Below are 14,716 nucleotides of genomic sequence, written 5' to 3'. Positions count from 1 at the left end.
TTGTGCGGTTCAAGAAAATGTCCATACTCTCCCCACAGAAGGGATTGGAATTTCCAGGGGGTGGGGTGTTGTGTAAGACCAAAAAATTTAATGAAATGTATGAAGTTTGATTGGAATTTCCAGAGGTGTAGAACCTTAGAAAAAATCCCCTCTGTAGAGGAGGTATGGATTTTTTCTGGAACCACACATTTACCACCCTCATGAGCACAGAACTATATGGTTATAGGTAGAATTATGTTTTAGTCAATTCCTCTGTTTTTTTAGACTGCTGGCGGTCTGTTTTTCTCTCAAAACAAGGCAGAGATTACAAGGCAAGCTTTCTCATGCAAGGGGAGTGGGACAAGACATGAGTGCAACACCATCTGGCACCAACCTCTTTTCATCCATACTGCCCTTATGCCCCAGCAGAAGGGGGATATTCCCAGTAAAATTGGGTGGGGGTGTGTGGCCCGCTTCCCAAAACCCTTACCCTACTTATGACCAAAATCTGCGATTTTCCCCAACCCTATTTATGACCTGATCAAAAATTAAGCACCCTATTTATGACCATTGTGGCTGGCACAGTTGCCCTAAACATAATTTATGAAGGGCTTTTGATGATGGTCTTGTCAAGGATGATGAAAAAGTAGCTTCCTCTAAAAGATATACCCAATTCAAGACTAGAGCAAAAAAAAACATACCCTATTTGAGACCAAAATGACCAAACTCAATACCCTATTTATAACCAAATGGCTGAAACCCATACCCTTTGGGGCTGCACATACCTATACAGCCCATATAAGGTAGTACCACCCCCTGGGGTAGCCTTATGTACTCATGTTCAAAGATAAATACTTGTCTGACGCTAAGCAAGAGAAAAGACTGGCTGCCAGCAGTCTACTTTTTTGTGTGAGACTGAGAGAAGAAACAACATACCGGTATTATCTTGAATACGAAACATTATTTTCTTCAGCATTTCCCTGAGTTTCCAGTTTTTTGTTATTGTTCTTTTCAACACAAAGCTATTTGACAATGTATTTGCTCACACAAGCAATTATGTAATTGTTCAGCTGCAGGTGCAGTGCAACTATCAAATTTATTTTATTATTTTACTATTTCCTTTGTTTTCAAAGCACCACTCTTTATCTGCTCTATGCGCAGGACATTGGTCATAAACAACACCTCCTTGAAAGATGAGAGACTAATTTTAGACGTCTTTTTCCCAAGTTTCCAACCCAACTATTTTCTTCGTCATATAAACTGCGCTGCAGAAATCTCCCGCACGTGAGCACACGTAGCTTACCGTTTATGAAGCACTTTCGTTCATTGTATACGTTTTCCAATTCGTCAATAGTTTCTGCAGCCTTCGTGTGAACATTACAACGTAACGTGTAAAAACAAGCTCGAAGTTTAGGGCAACTACGAGAACACCTCCTCAGCAAACGATAGACCGCCATATTGAACCATGTTTTGTAAAAAGCTCTGGGAACTAGTCGTCAACATCCTGAGAAGCGGGGGCCGGGGAGGGGAGCGTATGGTGCTGCCGCGTGATTGCTGCGTGGGCTTCGTGCTCGTGGTCGTCACGCTCCACGCTCGTGCATCGCGTTTGTTGTTTGTCTGCAGGCCAGAATGTTCCGGAATATGAATGCTCCGGGTTGTTCAGGAGGTTTATGGAATGATCTGTAAAGTTCTGGATCGTTGATTAACCTACCGTTGCTTGGCTTTATCAAATATGTACAAATATGGACGTACGTCTTTCATAATAGAATAGAGACTTTTCTTAGCGCATCAGGGCATTTGATGCTTTCCTCTGTTACGTCTTTAAGTGATTCGCTCAAATAAAGAAGTCGAAAGTTCTTGAAAATAATTTGCTGGTTACAAAAGGTCGCAATATTGCACCATCACGCTTTTACGTCACTTTTTTACTCCCAAAAATAGCGATGACATCTTTTTTCGAGAAGGTTCCAGAAAGTTCCAGAACGAGGCGAAACCGTTATAAAAGAGGAGCACGTGTGCGACTTACATAATTTTCACATCGACAAGTCAGGGAGTGTTACGTACGTTTTTTGTGCCATATTTTTCAACTGAATACTGAAATATGCCTGCCGTAGGAATCGATCTCGGGACTACGTATTCCTGTGTTGGTGTTTTCCAACACGGTAAAGTAGAAATAATCGCTAACGATCAAGGTAATCGAACAACTCCGAGTTATGTTGCCTTCACGGAAACCGAAAGACTCATCGGGGACGCTGCCAAGAATCAAGTCGCCCTCAATCCTGCAAATACAGTTTTCGGTGAGTTTTCTAATAAGCGTCGTCAACTTTAAAAGAAACTGTAACATAGTACATGAGTGTAGTTGTATATTGAAAAAAATATCGTGGCAGAAATTTGTTTCTTGTAATTCAAGCGGAAACGCCGAAATGTCCGCCATGTTTGTCATAAAATGCTTACGAAATCACCTTTGTTCTTGCAGATGCAAAGCGTCTTATCGGACGAAAATTTGACGAACCTACTGTACAATCGGACATGAAACACTGGCCTTTTAAGGTGAGTATTCATCAACGTCGAGCAAACCTAAAGGGACACGAATTTTTGCCCTGGATCAAGCTTTAAAAAAAACGTGTTGAAGTTTCTGATTTGGTTTGTCCCACTTTCACTTTCAGGTGAAAAACGATGGCGGAAGACCGAAGATTGAAGTGGAGCACAAAGGAGAAACAAAGTCGTTCTTCGCAGAGGAGGTAAGCACTTGGCACTTTTACTCGTGGCTTACTTTTTGGCTACACAATGCTGAAGGGTAACTGCCGGGTGTAACCGGCCTTTCGCCATGTGCTTTGTCGATTTTGGCTTTGTGCTTAAGTTATATTCACGGTCGAATTGTATTTTGGCTATCTACAGATATCTTCAATGGTTCTGACTAAAATGAAGGAAACTGCGGAAGCTTATCTTGGCGAGAAAGTGACTGACGCAGTTGTCACTGTTCCAGCATATTTCAATGATTCACAGAGGCAGGCCACCAAAGATGCCGGTAAGTCTCTTTCGCCACTCAGTTTTGAAGTTCACTAAATCAAATCTTGCGATAACATGGCTGTTTATATTTGATTGTTGCCATGAGTGGAGTCCATCTGCTCGGCTAGGAGTGAAAATTCTAACATTTTTAGACCTTTATAGCCCCTATATTGCGCAATAGAATATGGTATGCACGTGTCTGCTAATTTCAACATATCCAGGAACTCTAAATGTATTGTGTAGCCGACACACTTGGCAGATCAGGGGGCAGAAATTCTGTAGAAATTCTTCTTAGCAAGCAAAGGGCACTTTCCAGTTCTAATAAAATATTGCGTGTACATTTTTTCTGGAAATTTCCAGTAGTGATTTGTACAGATTTTCTGGAATAATTTTCCATGAAAGAGGAAAACTTTGCGAGTTATACTTCCATTCTCTCTGGGTTGAAACGTCTTTCCAAAATTCAACAATTTTAGGTTTTTCCGGATACTTTCCAAATATGCCTCCACTTCGAAAGTGCATGAATTTATAGTTGAATGGAAAGTGTCCTAGAAAAGTATGTGTGTATATTCCTCGTTCAAAACACATATCAGGTTGTTCCAGAAAGATTTTTACCTTAATTGCTACTGTTCTCACAATCTGATTGGCTGATTTGCCATTGTCGATAAGAGTCCAGACAACGCTAATTCACCTAATCTTGCCATTTATTATACGACTTAGAAAATTACTTAACTGTAATTGGCAGAGAGCAGGCCAATTGATTGTTGATTTGCATAGTTTTCTTAACATTATGTTGAATGACTTGTTTTTTCTAATTAGAGTTTTAATCTATTCTGTCATTTTGTAGGAATTATTGCTGGGCTTAATGTCCTCCGCATAATCAATGAACCAACTGCTGCAGCCATTGCTTATGGTCTAGACAAGAAGAGTGGTGCTGAGCGTAATGTTCTTATCTTTGACTTGGGTGGTGGTACCTTTGATGTCTCGGTTCTCACCATTGATGATGGCATCTTTGAAGTGAAGTCAACTCATGGAGATACCCATTTGGGAGGTGAAGACTTTGACAACCGCATGGTTGATTATTTCAGGAAAGAATTCTTAAAGAAATACAAGAAAGATATTTCCAGCAACAATCGGGCCATGCGTCGCTTGAGAACTGCATGTGAAAGAGCCAAGAGGACCTTGTCTTCTAGTACCCAAGCCAACATTGAAATAGACTCTCTCTTCGAGGGCATTGACTACTATGTAACAGTCAGTCGTGCAAAGTTTGAACAGGTAAATGATGACCTGTTCCGTGATACCATGGAACCAGTAACCAAAGCCTTGAAGGACTCCAAGTTGGAAAAGGGAGAAATCCATGAGGTTGTCTTGGTTGGTGGCTCAACTCGAATCCCAAAAATTCAAGACCTGCTAAAAAACTACTTTGGCAAAGAACCAAACAAGAGCATCAACCCCGACGAGGCTGTTGCTTATGGTGCTGCAGTCCAGGCAGCCATCTTGCACGGTGACAAGAGCGAAGCTGTCTCTGACCTCCTGCTTCTGGATGTGGCTCCCTTGTCTCTTGGTATCGAGACAGCTGGTGGTGTTATGACATCTCTGATCACACGAAACACTACAATCCCAACAAAGAAGAGTCAAACCTTCACCACATATGCAGACAACCAACCTGCTGTGTTGATCCAGGTATACGAAGGTGAACGTAGCATGACCAAAGACAATCATCAACTGGGAAAATTTGAGCTGACTGGCATCCCTCCTGCTCCACGTGGTGTGCCACAGATTGAGGTCACATTCGACGTTGATGCTAATGGAATCATGAACGTTTCTGCTGTGGACAAAAGCACTGGAAAAGAGAACAAGATTGTCATCACAAATGACAAGGGACGTTTGTCCAAGGAAGACATAGAACGCATGGTGAAAGATGCTGAGAAATACAAAGCAGATGACGACAAGCAGCGTGACAGAATTCAGGCCAAGAATACCCTGGAAAGTTATGCTTACAACATGAAGAGCACGGTCGAAGATGAGAAGGTGAAGGATAAGATCAGTGATGAGGACAAAACACTCATCACCGAAAAATGCAAAGAAGTCATTGACTGGCTAGAGAAGAACGAATCTGCTGAAAAGGAAGAGTTGGAGGCAAAGCAGAAAGAGGTTGAAAAGGTATGCAGTCCCATCATTACGAAGCTGTACCAGGCAGCTGGAGGAGCTGGTGGAATGCCTGGTGGCGGAATGCCTGGTGGCGGAATGCCTGGTGGTGGTATGCCCGGAGGTTTCCCTGGAGGACAAAGTGCACCTCAGTCTGGAGGAGAATCTACAGGACCTACCATTGAGGAAGTGGATTAAATTGTCCAAATAAGTGTCGTGAACTACTTTGATGCAATAACGTGCTGTTGTTGAACATACTTAGAGTAAAACTTTTGCATGTATTACTGTTTAGATGTTGACCCAGATGTTTTGCATTCTTCACTCAAGTTGAATTTTTGGTTACTGTTGTAAGTTCAGTTCCTTATTACAAAGAAATAATAATAAACTGCTTTTGTGAACCAACATGTGAATGTAATAATCTTTACCAAACTGGTGGGTATGTTTAAATCTAAACATGAGGTTTGGGAGAATTTGACCGTTCATGCAAACCCAAGCCTACAACAAGGGTTTTATAGCACTGGCAATAAATTTTCTTGAATAATTTTTTGTTCTGTTCCATGTAAGCAAGCCATTTATAAAATATCTGATAGAGAACATAGGTCTTTACGGTGTAGGTGTGTTCGACAGTCATTTTAGCAACATCTGAGCAAGACTTATTCGCCAGTTTTTCTAGCTAGAACATCTTAACATATTTATTACCAATGATATGAACTTTATTTTGATTGGATGACATCCCTAGTGTATAAATAGTTCAACCCTTATGACAAAACAATACCATTTTTTAATAGAAACTCAACAAAAACATGTGCAGGTATTTTTTTCATGTATTTCTGTCAGTGAACAGATTGTCTGCAGACAAATATCCACATATTTTTGCCCGATTTTGAAGTTACTTATATAAATTACCCCGAGAGCAAAATAGGAACTTGCCTAATACTTCTCAAGACGAAGTGAATTTGGAAAATGCTGGGCTTGTGTATTCATTGCTGTTCAATTTATCATCTCTGTGATCGAACCAAGATATCCTGGTGGGTTCCAATCCTGATCCATTGGCTGAAAGGCAAGCACGTCTAAAATGGGGAAAGAGAGGAGGGTGTTTCCATTCCCTTATTGAGAAATAACCATCAGAGGGCTAATCTGGGGACAGTTTGAAGGGCAGACGCTATCCAGTTAAATCACTATCCAGTAGATAGCCTGGCTTGTTTTGTCAATCCTTATCCACTCTATCTGGATTTATCCAGTGTATAGTGTTATACACCCCTCAAAGCACTGGACCCAAAGTGTTGCTAAGGCTAGCTGGAGTGTACTTTAGGCTCACCCCAACACCTTCCCAGTGTCCTCTCTAGTTTTTTTACCCACCAAAACGCTTTGCTGTATGCCAATATTTGAAGTCTGAAGAATTTTCAGGCAAAACCACCAGAACTAACACTGAGGAGTCATTTACACCATACTGAGAGAAAATGAAGGGAAATAACTTGCGCTGCTTATGTAGTGTACAAAACCCACAAGTAAACAGTTCAATTTTATAGTGAAAGCATGTTTACTGAACATACAATCAAACCTCGAAAGATTACACCAGTGCAAAAAAAAGATAACGCCAGTTGCAGTCAGTATTTACCAACAAAAGAGTTTGATATGAGGAAGGGGGGATTTTACCATGTTTTGCCAAATAATTTCTTTAAAATTCAAATAAAAATGTTCTTCTGGAAAAACAATTATCCAGTTATTACATATCCACTAAAGAAGAGCAACACCTAACATAAGGGATGTCTGCTTAATATGTTTGATTACTCCAAACACTGTTTTACAAAAAAGTACAAGATAAGGCTTCCAAGCAGAAAGCACTATGAGTTCATTGACGTCTTGCTGTTTCAATGCCCATGTTACTTTCTACTGGCTGTCTGTTCTGCTTTCTTCAATCTCTTCTTAAGCTCAAGAGGCATCTTCTCATAACACTTCTTGCACAGTGGCTGCATATCAAATTCATGAAACTTGCTCCTGAGAAGTAAGGAGATTATCTCAACAGATGGCAAACTTGTAACATTAAAATTAATTTACCCTGGAGAATTTCTGATACCATACTGTTTTTCAAATCACATCAATGCTGAATAGTACTAAATTTTTTAGGTTGGCATCTCTGGAATGGCAAAATTAACAAAAAAGCAAAAATGCAATTTTGTTTAAAAAAAAGCTGCAGCGCTTGCATGTATACACCAATTATTGAATTTTATTTATTTTGTTAAAATAATTTACAACATAAATAATATTCTTCCTCAGTCATGACCTGATCACTTTGCTGAATGCTTGATACCAACTATTTGATTGATATTAGTGTCTCAAGGAAAATCTCAGCGCAGAGAAGGGGATGCCCCCTGGACCCCTCCCCTAAATTTAACAAGTCACTCCAACCCCCTTCCCCAAGCCCCCAACCTCCAGGATTGACCATAGCAACTTTTATCCTGGGCTCCTTAAAAATTTCCTTAGGCAACAGCCTTGTCTTAAGGTAATTCCCCTGAAATAAAACTGTCAATAGATTTTTGTTCAAACTTTGTCCACTGAATATTTATCATATGAGAACTTAAATTATAAAATAAAAAACGGGGGTGCCCATGCTCGTTAAGGAGCAGTGAGGCATTGAAAATGTCCCATTTTAGCATTATTAAATGCTTATTACAAGAACACATTCCAAGTTATTGTAAACTCTTTGTGAGCCCAGACTCATGAAAACACTCCTCAAACTACAGTCAACACTGATGTTGACAGAACTCAATATCAAGGCAAATCCGCCATGTTTTCAATGTGTGCATGCAAGAGCTCGCACAAATGACGCCATAAATTATGCACAGTAAGGATACGCAATGCAAATGTGAGGAATCACCTTAAGGCTCATGCAACTTGGAGAAAATTTCCAAATATCACTCAAAGTGCAAAATTATCCTTAACTATGCTCACATTCAAATATTAATTACCTATATTATCTCTATTGTGGCCATTACCTGAGATTCAAAGAAATGTTGCATCCAATGCAAGTGAAATGCTGAACACACCAGCACTTGTGAAGAGCATTTACCACTGCAAGAAATTCATAATGGTCAGCACCATCCATGAGATATAGTAAATCATAATAAAATTATTCAATTGTGCACATAAAATATTCATCATGTCACTTCAAGTCCATGTTATAACTCGATAAAGCATTCACTTATCCTGTAGACCACTGGCAGTCAGTCTTTCCTATTTGGATCACTTAGGCAAGTGTTTAGCAATTGCAAAATTAATGCAAAAGGGTGTTTTGGATGAGTAGGGAATGCCTCATAATGCCTGCTGAATTGCAAGAGAAAAACAAACTGTCAGCAGTCTCCTTATCCTGGGAGTACCAGGATTTTTGAAGGTCGCCCAAATATATCTAAAGATGTCCAAAGATTTCTGAGGACATTTCAAAGATTTCTGAGGATGTTCCAAAGATGTTGTGAATGCATTTCCTGGTCAAAGTCCCTTGAAAATGGAAAAATTAAAAGAGTTGTTCTATCAGTTGGTTGAACTTTTCTTTTCGTTGGTCATTTTCAAGTTTACTTATGTTACAATGTATCAGTTAACCCCACAAATTTTCACCTGAAGACATATGGTTCTCGAGCTTTTGCTGTTTCCGCTCCTGAACTCTGGAACAGTCTACCTGTTTCTATCCGCTCATGTGACAATCTAAGTTCTTTTAAATCTAAACTCAAAACTCATCTTTTTAAGAAAACTTATTATTCTTAGCGATTTTTACTTTCTATTACTTTCTTAAATGCACATTTTTAATTATTAAGATTAGTACAGATCATTTTGGCAAATTGTACAGCGCCTAGAGCAGGCATGGATAGGCGCTATATAAATATTTATTTATTATTATTATTATTATCAGTTAAAGCTGTTCAGTAGTAGCTCAATGTTTCAGTTAGGCATTCATGAGAAGTTGGTAGTTAGCATGATAGTCAGCCTGTAAGTTGTAGTGTTTAACACTGCAAATTACTTACCATCTCCCACAATAGCTTTATTGCATTCAAAGCATATATCACCAAATAACTATGGACAGAGGAAAAGGAAGTTAACACCCATGCTTACATAACATTTACGTATTGTTAAAATACTGCACAAAATGTCTTTTACTTAATATTATTTTCTGACCTGATAATTATACTATTATTGTCAACCTTGGATATTGTTTTGGGAGATACCATGGCTCCATGCTTAGTGCACTCATCTCCAGATCAAGTAGTCCGAGTTTGAGCCCTGGCCAGAGACACTTCACTCTCAAAGTGCCTCTCTCCATCCAGGTGTATAAATGAGCATGGGCAAACTTAATGCTGTGGGTAACCCTGCAATGGACTAGTATCCCATCCATGGGGGAGTAGAAATATTCCTAGTCGTGTCATGCTACAGAAACTGTGATAAGCTCCAGCCTGATGGGCCACTTTGCTCATATGCAAACTATGCCTTTACCTTGGATACTAATGTTTGAAAACTTCTCAGTGAGCTAAACTGAGCTATGTATTTGACTTTCACAATGGATAGCCTAGGACATCACTATATTGGTACTACCGTCACTTGCATCTAAGCGTGAACATGTGACACCGAAATATGCTCTAATTGGGAGTCAAATGTGGCTTGATTGGTCATCAAACATTTGAAGTTTAGCATAATGTAATGCAAACTTTCACGCTCAGAAATTAATGTTCACCATCAACAAATACAGGTGAGCACTCTCCCTAGGATTACCAGTAAAGGTAGCTGAGATCTCTCTTCTGGAATGGAAACTCATCTTTCTTGGAGTTTCATTGATTTTCTTTGACACAAAAGAGCCATGCTCTGCAGTTTTGCCTTTGCATGTACGGAGTTTAGTGACCATGTTAAAAATCAGTCTTTGATGTCCTTTGGGGATATATACTGAAAGACTGAAAAGTCTTGCTCCTGCCAACATTTCATGGTTATACTAGACGTAAAACCACTTTCACAAAAGGTGTATGCATATTGACACAGGTCAGGTTCAATTTCTCTGAAGAAGTCTTCAATGTCTGATCTTTCTGCCATTTTGTGTGCTGACCACACTTTCTGTGGTCTTATAGTTCCTAGATTCCAGAGATTGTCTTAAATGTTGCAGTGAAACTGTAAAATCCACATCCCGAAAAATAAATTGTGGTCAATTTTTCAGGTTTTGATTGGATCCTGAAGGAGTCATTGTGTTCAAACATCTTCCAAAAATTAGAGCCTCTTTAAGCCCAACTGACTCATAACTGTTGGTGCTTAACTCCAGTTTCTGAAGCATGAAGCAGCTTAGAGTATTGCTATTCCCCCTGGATGGGATACTATAATCGTGACAAAAGTCCTTGGGACACTTATGTAATGTAACAAATTATCTGTGCTTTAGAACTGAAGTTTGAAAAAAATGCTGCTATATGCTTTAAAGACGTGTTGCTGACCCCCCTCCCCACCCAACACAATGTGAAAATCAGGTGAAATTACAGGTACTAGTTTTCAACATTGTATGGGACATGGGGGGCGACGTTAGGCAGGTGAAGTTGATTCGCGTCTGGCGTGTGCGCAAAAGTGCCAAAAGTGCAAATTTGTCCCAAGACTTTTGTCCATGATTGTCTGAATTTCAGTTGAGAAATGAAATGTCACTTTTCAGCAGTTTTCCACAATCTAAATGTGTTTTTTCTTGACTCTGTGAATAGATTGTAATACAAAGACTATTTTTGAGCTATTTTGTGGTTTATTTAAGCATATTTTTTTTCTCTTTTCAATTTTTCCCAGCGCAAACGCATGGTGTAAATCGGAATTTGTTCTATCTCATACTCGCGCGTGGTATTTGAAAGGACACACATGGTTAACGCTTGAGGCAGAAACAGGCATAAGGCATTATAGATTATTGTGCATATGGCAAGAATGTCTGTTGAATAGCGAGTAAAAGTCTTTTTTTTATAAGGAAAACAGAAGATTTTCACCACAAGAAGTCGTGCAGAAATGTCAAATCTCCAAGTCATCTGTATCATGAATATGATACATGTAGTGAGCGGACATCGTAAACTAAAATTTCATCCGAAGGGTACCGAACCAAATATTAGCAAGTTGTTTCCCACCTGTGGAAGTCGTTTCCTTTCTTTATTTACGAAAAAATATTGTGACATTTTTTAGTGTTGTGGACAATGAGTTGGTCACTCCTTATTTGCATAACTCAACAGTTCTCAGCAACAGTACTCACTTTAAAACCATAAAATCTGCCTACTTATTTCTGAAAGCTCACATTTAAGACATGTCAAAGTGAAATGTGTTTGGCAATCGATCTTTCTACATCTTTATAGGTGGGAAAAACTTAATTTTGAGCTCCGCAAGCACGGTACTCACTTTCCATCGTTAAGAATTGTTTCAAGTCAATTCTCCCATATTGAATCAAGTGAGTACTGTTGTATTTACTGCCAGCGTGCTGTGACGTGACTTTTGTGAAATAATTTCAAAACAGTACCATAAATCTCGTGTTGAAAAATAGTTTTGCTGGTTTTCTTAGTTGATACTTTGAAAACATTGATGAAACAATGTTTTTCTTTGCCTCTGAGTAATGTGCGATGACCAGTGGACAGTGACGTCACTACCAAGAGCATAGCACCTCAGTATACTTAAACGCGCTGTAATAACTGTTAAGGTGATCACTAAGATTGACTTAAATACCAAATTTGTCGTTTAAGTACTTGAAGTATCTGCAAAACTGCACATTATACTGTAAACAATTTGTTACGTATCCAACTCAAGCAACGCCGTTATCATTGCCATCATATACAAAAGTTTCTAGATTATCTGAGATTCCAATCAGTCAAAAACCATTGAGAAATATGGAAAAGCTGAGTAAAAGTTCCTAGAAATGCCTTTCTAAACTCAGATGTTCACAGTCTCGGGTTCTAAATGCATTTAGGGCTAAAAACCATCCTGATTGTGCATTTTCCACAAGACGTGAAAATCAGACAATAAATTGTGGATGAAAGTCCTTGGGACACTCATGTAATGTAACGAATTGTCTGTGTTTTAGAACTGAAGTTTGAAAAAAACCCTGCAATATCCTTTAAAAACGTGGTGCTGACCCCCCTCCCCACCCAACACAATGTTAAAAATCAGGTGAAATTGCAGGTACTAGTTTTCAACATTGTATGGGGGGTGGGGGGCGAGGTTAGGCAGGTGAAGTTGTATTCACGTCTGGCATGTGCGCAAAAGCCCCAAAAGTGCAAATTTGTCCCAAGACTTTCGTCCATGATTTTAGTCCATCGCAAGTTACTTCTCAGCATTCAGTCAGGTTGCCCCATCAGCTGCCAGTACCCAGTTATACTGCTGGGTGGAGAGAGGCACTGCAAGACTGTGTCTTGCCCAAGAACACAACACAATGACCTGCCCAGGGTTTGATCCTGGACCACGTGATCCACTTCCGGAGTCCAGAACGACCATTAGACCACAATGACCCCAAAAACATCTTCCAAAGGCCAAACTAAAGGTATCTGCAAATCTCTGATGAGAGACTGTTAAATGACCCTCATAAATCTCTCAAGGCCTAAAAATATCACGAATCAAATGACACAAGAATGAACAAATGAAATTCTATGCCACAGGAGTGACAAAATTTTTGTCTTAAAAATTTACTTCTCCTCCACTGAGACATTTGTACATACCTCATTATAATGAGTCTCACAGTAAGCCAGTCCCTTCCTTTCGTAATAACGATGACCATAAAATGGCTTTTCACACTTGGCACACACAAAGTGCTGTTAAAAACAATCATAAAAACTTGGTGTCAAGCTCGCTTGCACTTACAGGAACCATTTACAAATAATGTATGAAAACATTTGCTAAAACGTTCAAGTTAGGAAAATAGTATAATGAACTTATTCACTTGGTAGTATCACTCAATACATGTTGCCTCAATTTGAAATGAATGGTCATGCTTATATTTCTCTGACAGACTTCAAAGTTTAAGAGCCATGTCACATCAGTCAAAGCTTGACTTTGGAGGGAAAGGTTAAAGCTGACTTCAATAACCTCATTTCTGGTAAGGAGGGAGGTGAATAGGTTTTCGGATTGACTGATGTGGCCTTAAAAAGCGCATGGATTGTGGATTTTTGTGGTAAATCGAGCAGATTCGTGGATTTTGAAAACACAATGAATCATGGATCAGCTGTGAATTTTGGCAAGGATTCCGGATTCAGCCTGTCTTGACATTCGGATCTTGGGTCCTAAACGAAATTTGGATCATATATCATTCTTCAGCCTTGGTCAGTATGTTTATGAGTTCATCCAAATTATTTCTTTTTTCAAACAAAGCTCATGTAAACTCAGACGTGAGACTGTTATTGGAATTGTACTGTATTATAGTCATCGAGCATGTTGCCTTCTTTACTATTTGTGTGAAATTAACAATGGCATTCACATTTACCAGGTCACCCTTAAACTTTTACACTTCTGTTCCCAGATGTGGTTGTGGTTTCGTATTTGAACAAAAATGTTGGCGGATCAACAGTTTTGGCAAAAAAAGGCACCGATCAGTAGATTTCCATACCCCTATACACCCCCCTCAGTAAGAGATACAAAATTACTGCAAAGTTTCCAGAAACAATGGCCCCCTGAAAGTTGCAACCCTCCAAAAGTACAATCATGTTAGCTACAAAATGTAACATTTGAAATACACGACTCAATATGGGTAAAAATGTTGCTTCCTGATTCTTTTGATTTCATGCTAAAATAAAATTGCCAACACAAAATCAAAAATTATGTTTAACTATCATTGGAACTTAAGAGTATGTGCCTTGTGATGAAATTGTGAAACCCAGCACCAGGCCAGGGGAGAGAGTTAAATACATTGTTCATTATTGAAAATCCAAAATTTCAGAGACCCCAAGAATACCTACAGCACAACTTCAACTAATGGTAGCCTATAAAGGTAGTAAACCAATACACATATGTTGCAGAGGCATCCATGATATTCTTTTGCCATCATTGATCTGGCAAAAGAATATAAATCTGAAATTCTGTTTGATTTTATTTGTTGAATTTTCTTCACTTGAAAAGCTTTCCAAATAAAGTTTTTCTGTCAGCTTTTCTGGCAAGAACATTCAGTTTGTGCTTGCACACTAATATAGCTAACATGGCATTTTTTTCCTACGTCAACAAAGATTTATTCATTAGTGATTGATTTACCGGTAATTGAATGAAAAGACTTGAGGCCTCTGATAAAACAAGCTTCAGCTGTGGTTGTGTCTTTGCTATAATCAGTTCAATTTTAGTGAATAGTGGATTAATTACCTCAACATGCCACGCCTTTCCAAGGGCATGTACAACACGATCTTCAACAGGCCGCCTAATATAGAGGAAGCAATCAATGTATTACATCACTTTGATTGAATAGTTCATCTCAACATGATTTAAAGCTCTACTACAAGTACTGCCTTTAAAAGAAATTATCAGAAAGTACATGCCAATAAAGTATTCATTTTAAGATTCTATTAAAGGTAGGTGCAGTATATAATGTCCTCCTTTTAGCTTGCATTGAGAACATGCAGGCAATTGTGCA

At 39.0% G+C, this 14,716-nt stretch overlaps 3 protein-coding genes across 4 annotated transcripts in view; 1 reads left to right on the top strand and 2 right to left on the bottom strand.

Annotated features, from left to right (window-relative positions):
• The window catches only part of LOC145499466 (5'-nucleotidase domain-containing protein 3-like), a 121,135-nt gene extending 119,211 nt beyond the window's left edge, over positions 1-1,924 (bottom strand). For both annotated transcript variants that reach the window (XR_014050944.1, XM_081478987.1), the window contains exon 1: positions 1,283-1,924. Coding sequence is in view for 1 of the 2 variants with exons in the window: in XM_081478987.1 (XP_081335113.1) it covers positions 1,283-1,436 (154 nt within the window). In the remaining variant the exon portion in view is untranslated. The remainder of the gene's footprint in view (positions 1-1,282) is intronic.
• Positions 1,925-2,008: 84 nt separating this feature from the next.
• Positions 2,009-5,532, top strand: LOC145499451 (heat shock cognate 71 kDa protein-like). Its single transcript, XM_081478967.1, has 5 exons — positions 2,009-2,273; positions 2,453-2,526; positions 2,643-2,717; positions 2,875-3,004; positions 3,830-5,532. Exons 1-5 carry the CDS (start codon positions 2,078-2,080, stop codon positions 5,326-5,328), a joined length of 1,974 nt encoding a protein of 657 aa, XP_081335093.1. The 5' UTR covers positions 2,009-2,077; the 3' UTR covers positions 5,329-5,532.
• A 96-nt stretch (positions 5,533-5,628) lies between these two features.
• Positions 5,629-14,716, bottom strand: part of LOC145499537 (LIM and senescent cell antigen-like-containing domain protein 1) — a 19,611-nt gene continuing 10,523 nt past the window's right edge. The window contains exons 9-13 of the mRNA XM_081479060.1: positions 14,449-14,503; positions 12,822-12,914; positions 9,147-9,195; positions 8,127-8,202; positions 5,629-7,128 (exon numbers count right to left, since the gene is read on the bottom strand). Of these exons, the coding sequence (XP_081335186.1) occupies positions 7,014-7,128; positions 8,127-8,202; positions 9,147-9,195; positions 12,822-12,914; positions 14,449-14,503 (388 nt within the window). The 3' untranslated portion in view covers positions 5,629-7,013. The remainder of the gene's footprint in view (positions 7,129-8,126; positions 8,203-9,146; positions 9,196-12,821; positions 12,915-14,448; positions 14,504-14,716) is intronic.

The sequence above is a fragment of the Orbicella franksi genome, chromosome 1, assembly GCF_964199315.1.
Source record: "Orbicella franksi chromosome 1, jaOrbFran1.1, whole genome shotgun sequence".
Lineage (NCBI taxonomy): Eukaryota > Metazoa > Cnidaria > Anthozoa > Scleractinia > Merulinidae > Orbicella > Orbicella franksi.
This window is presented reverse-complemented; position numbering and strand designations above follow the sequence as displayed.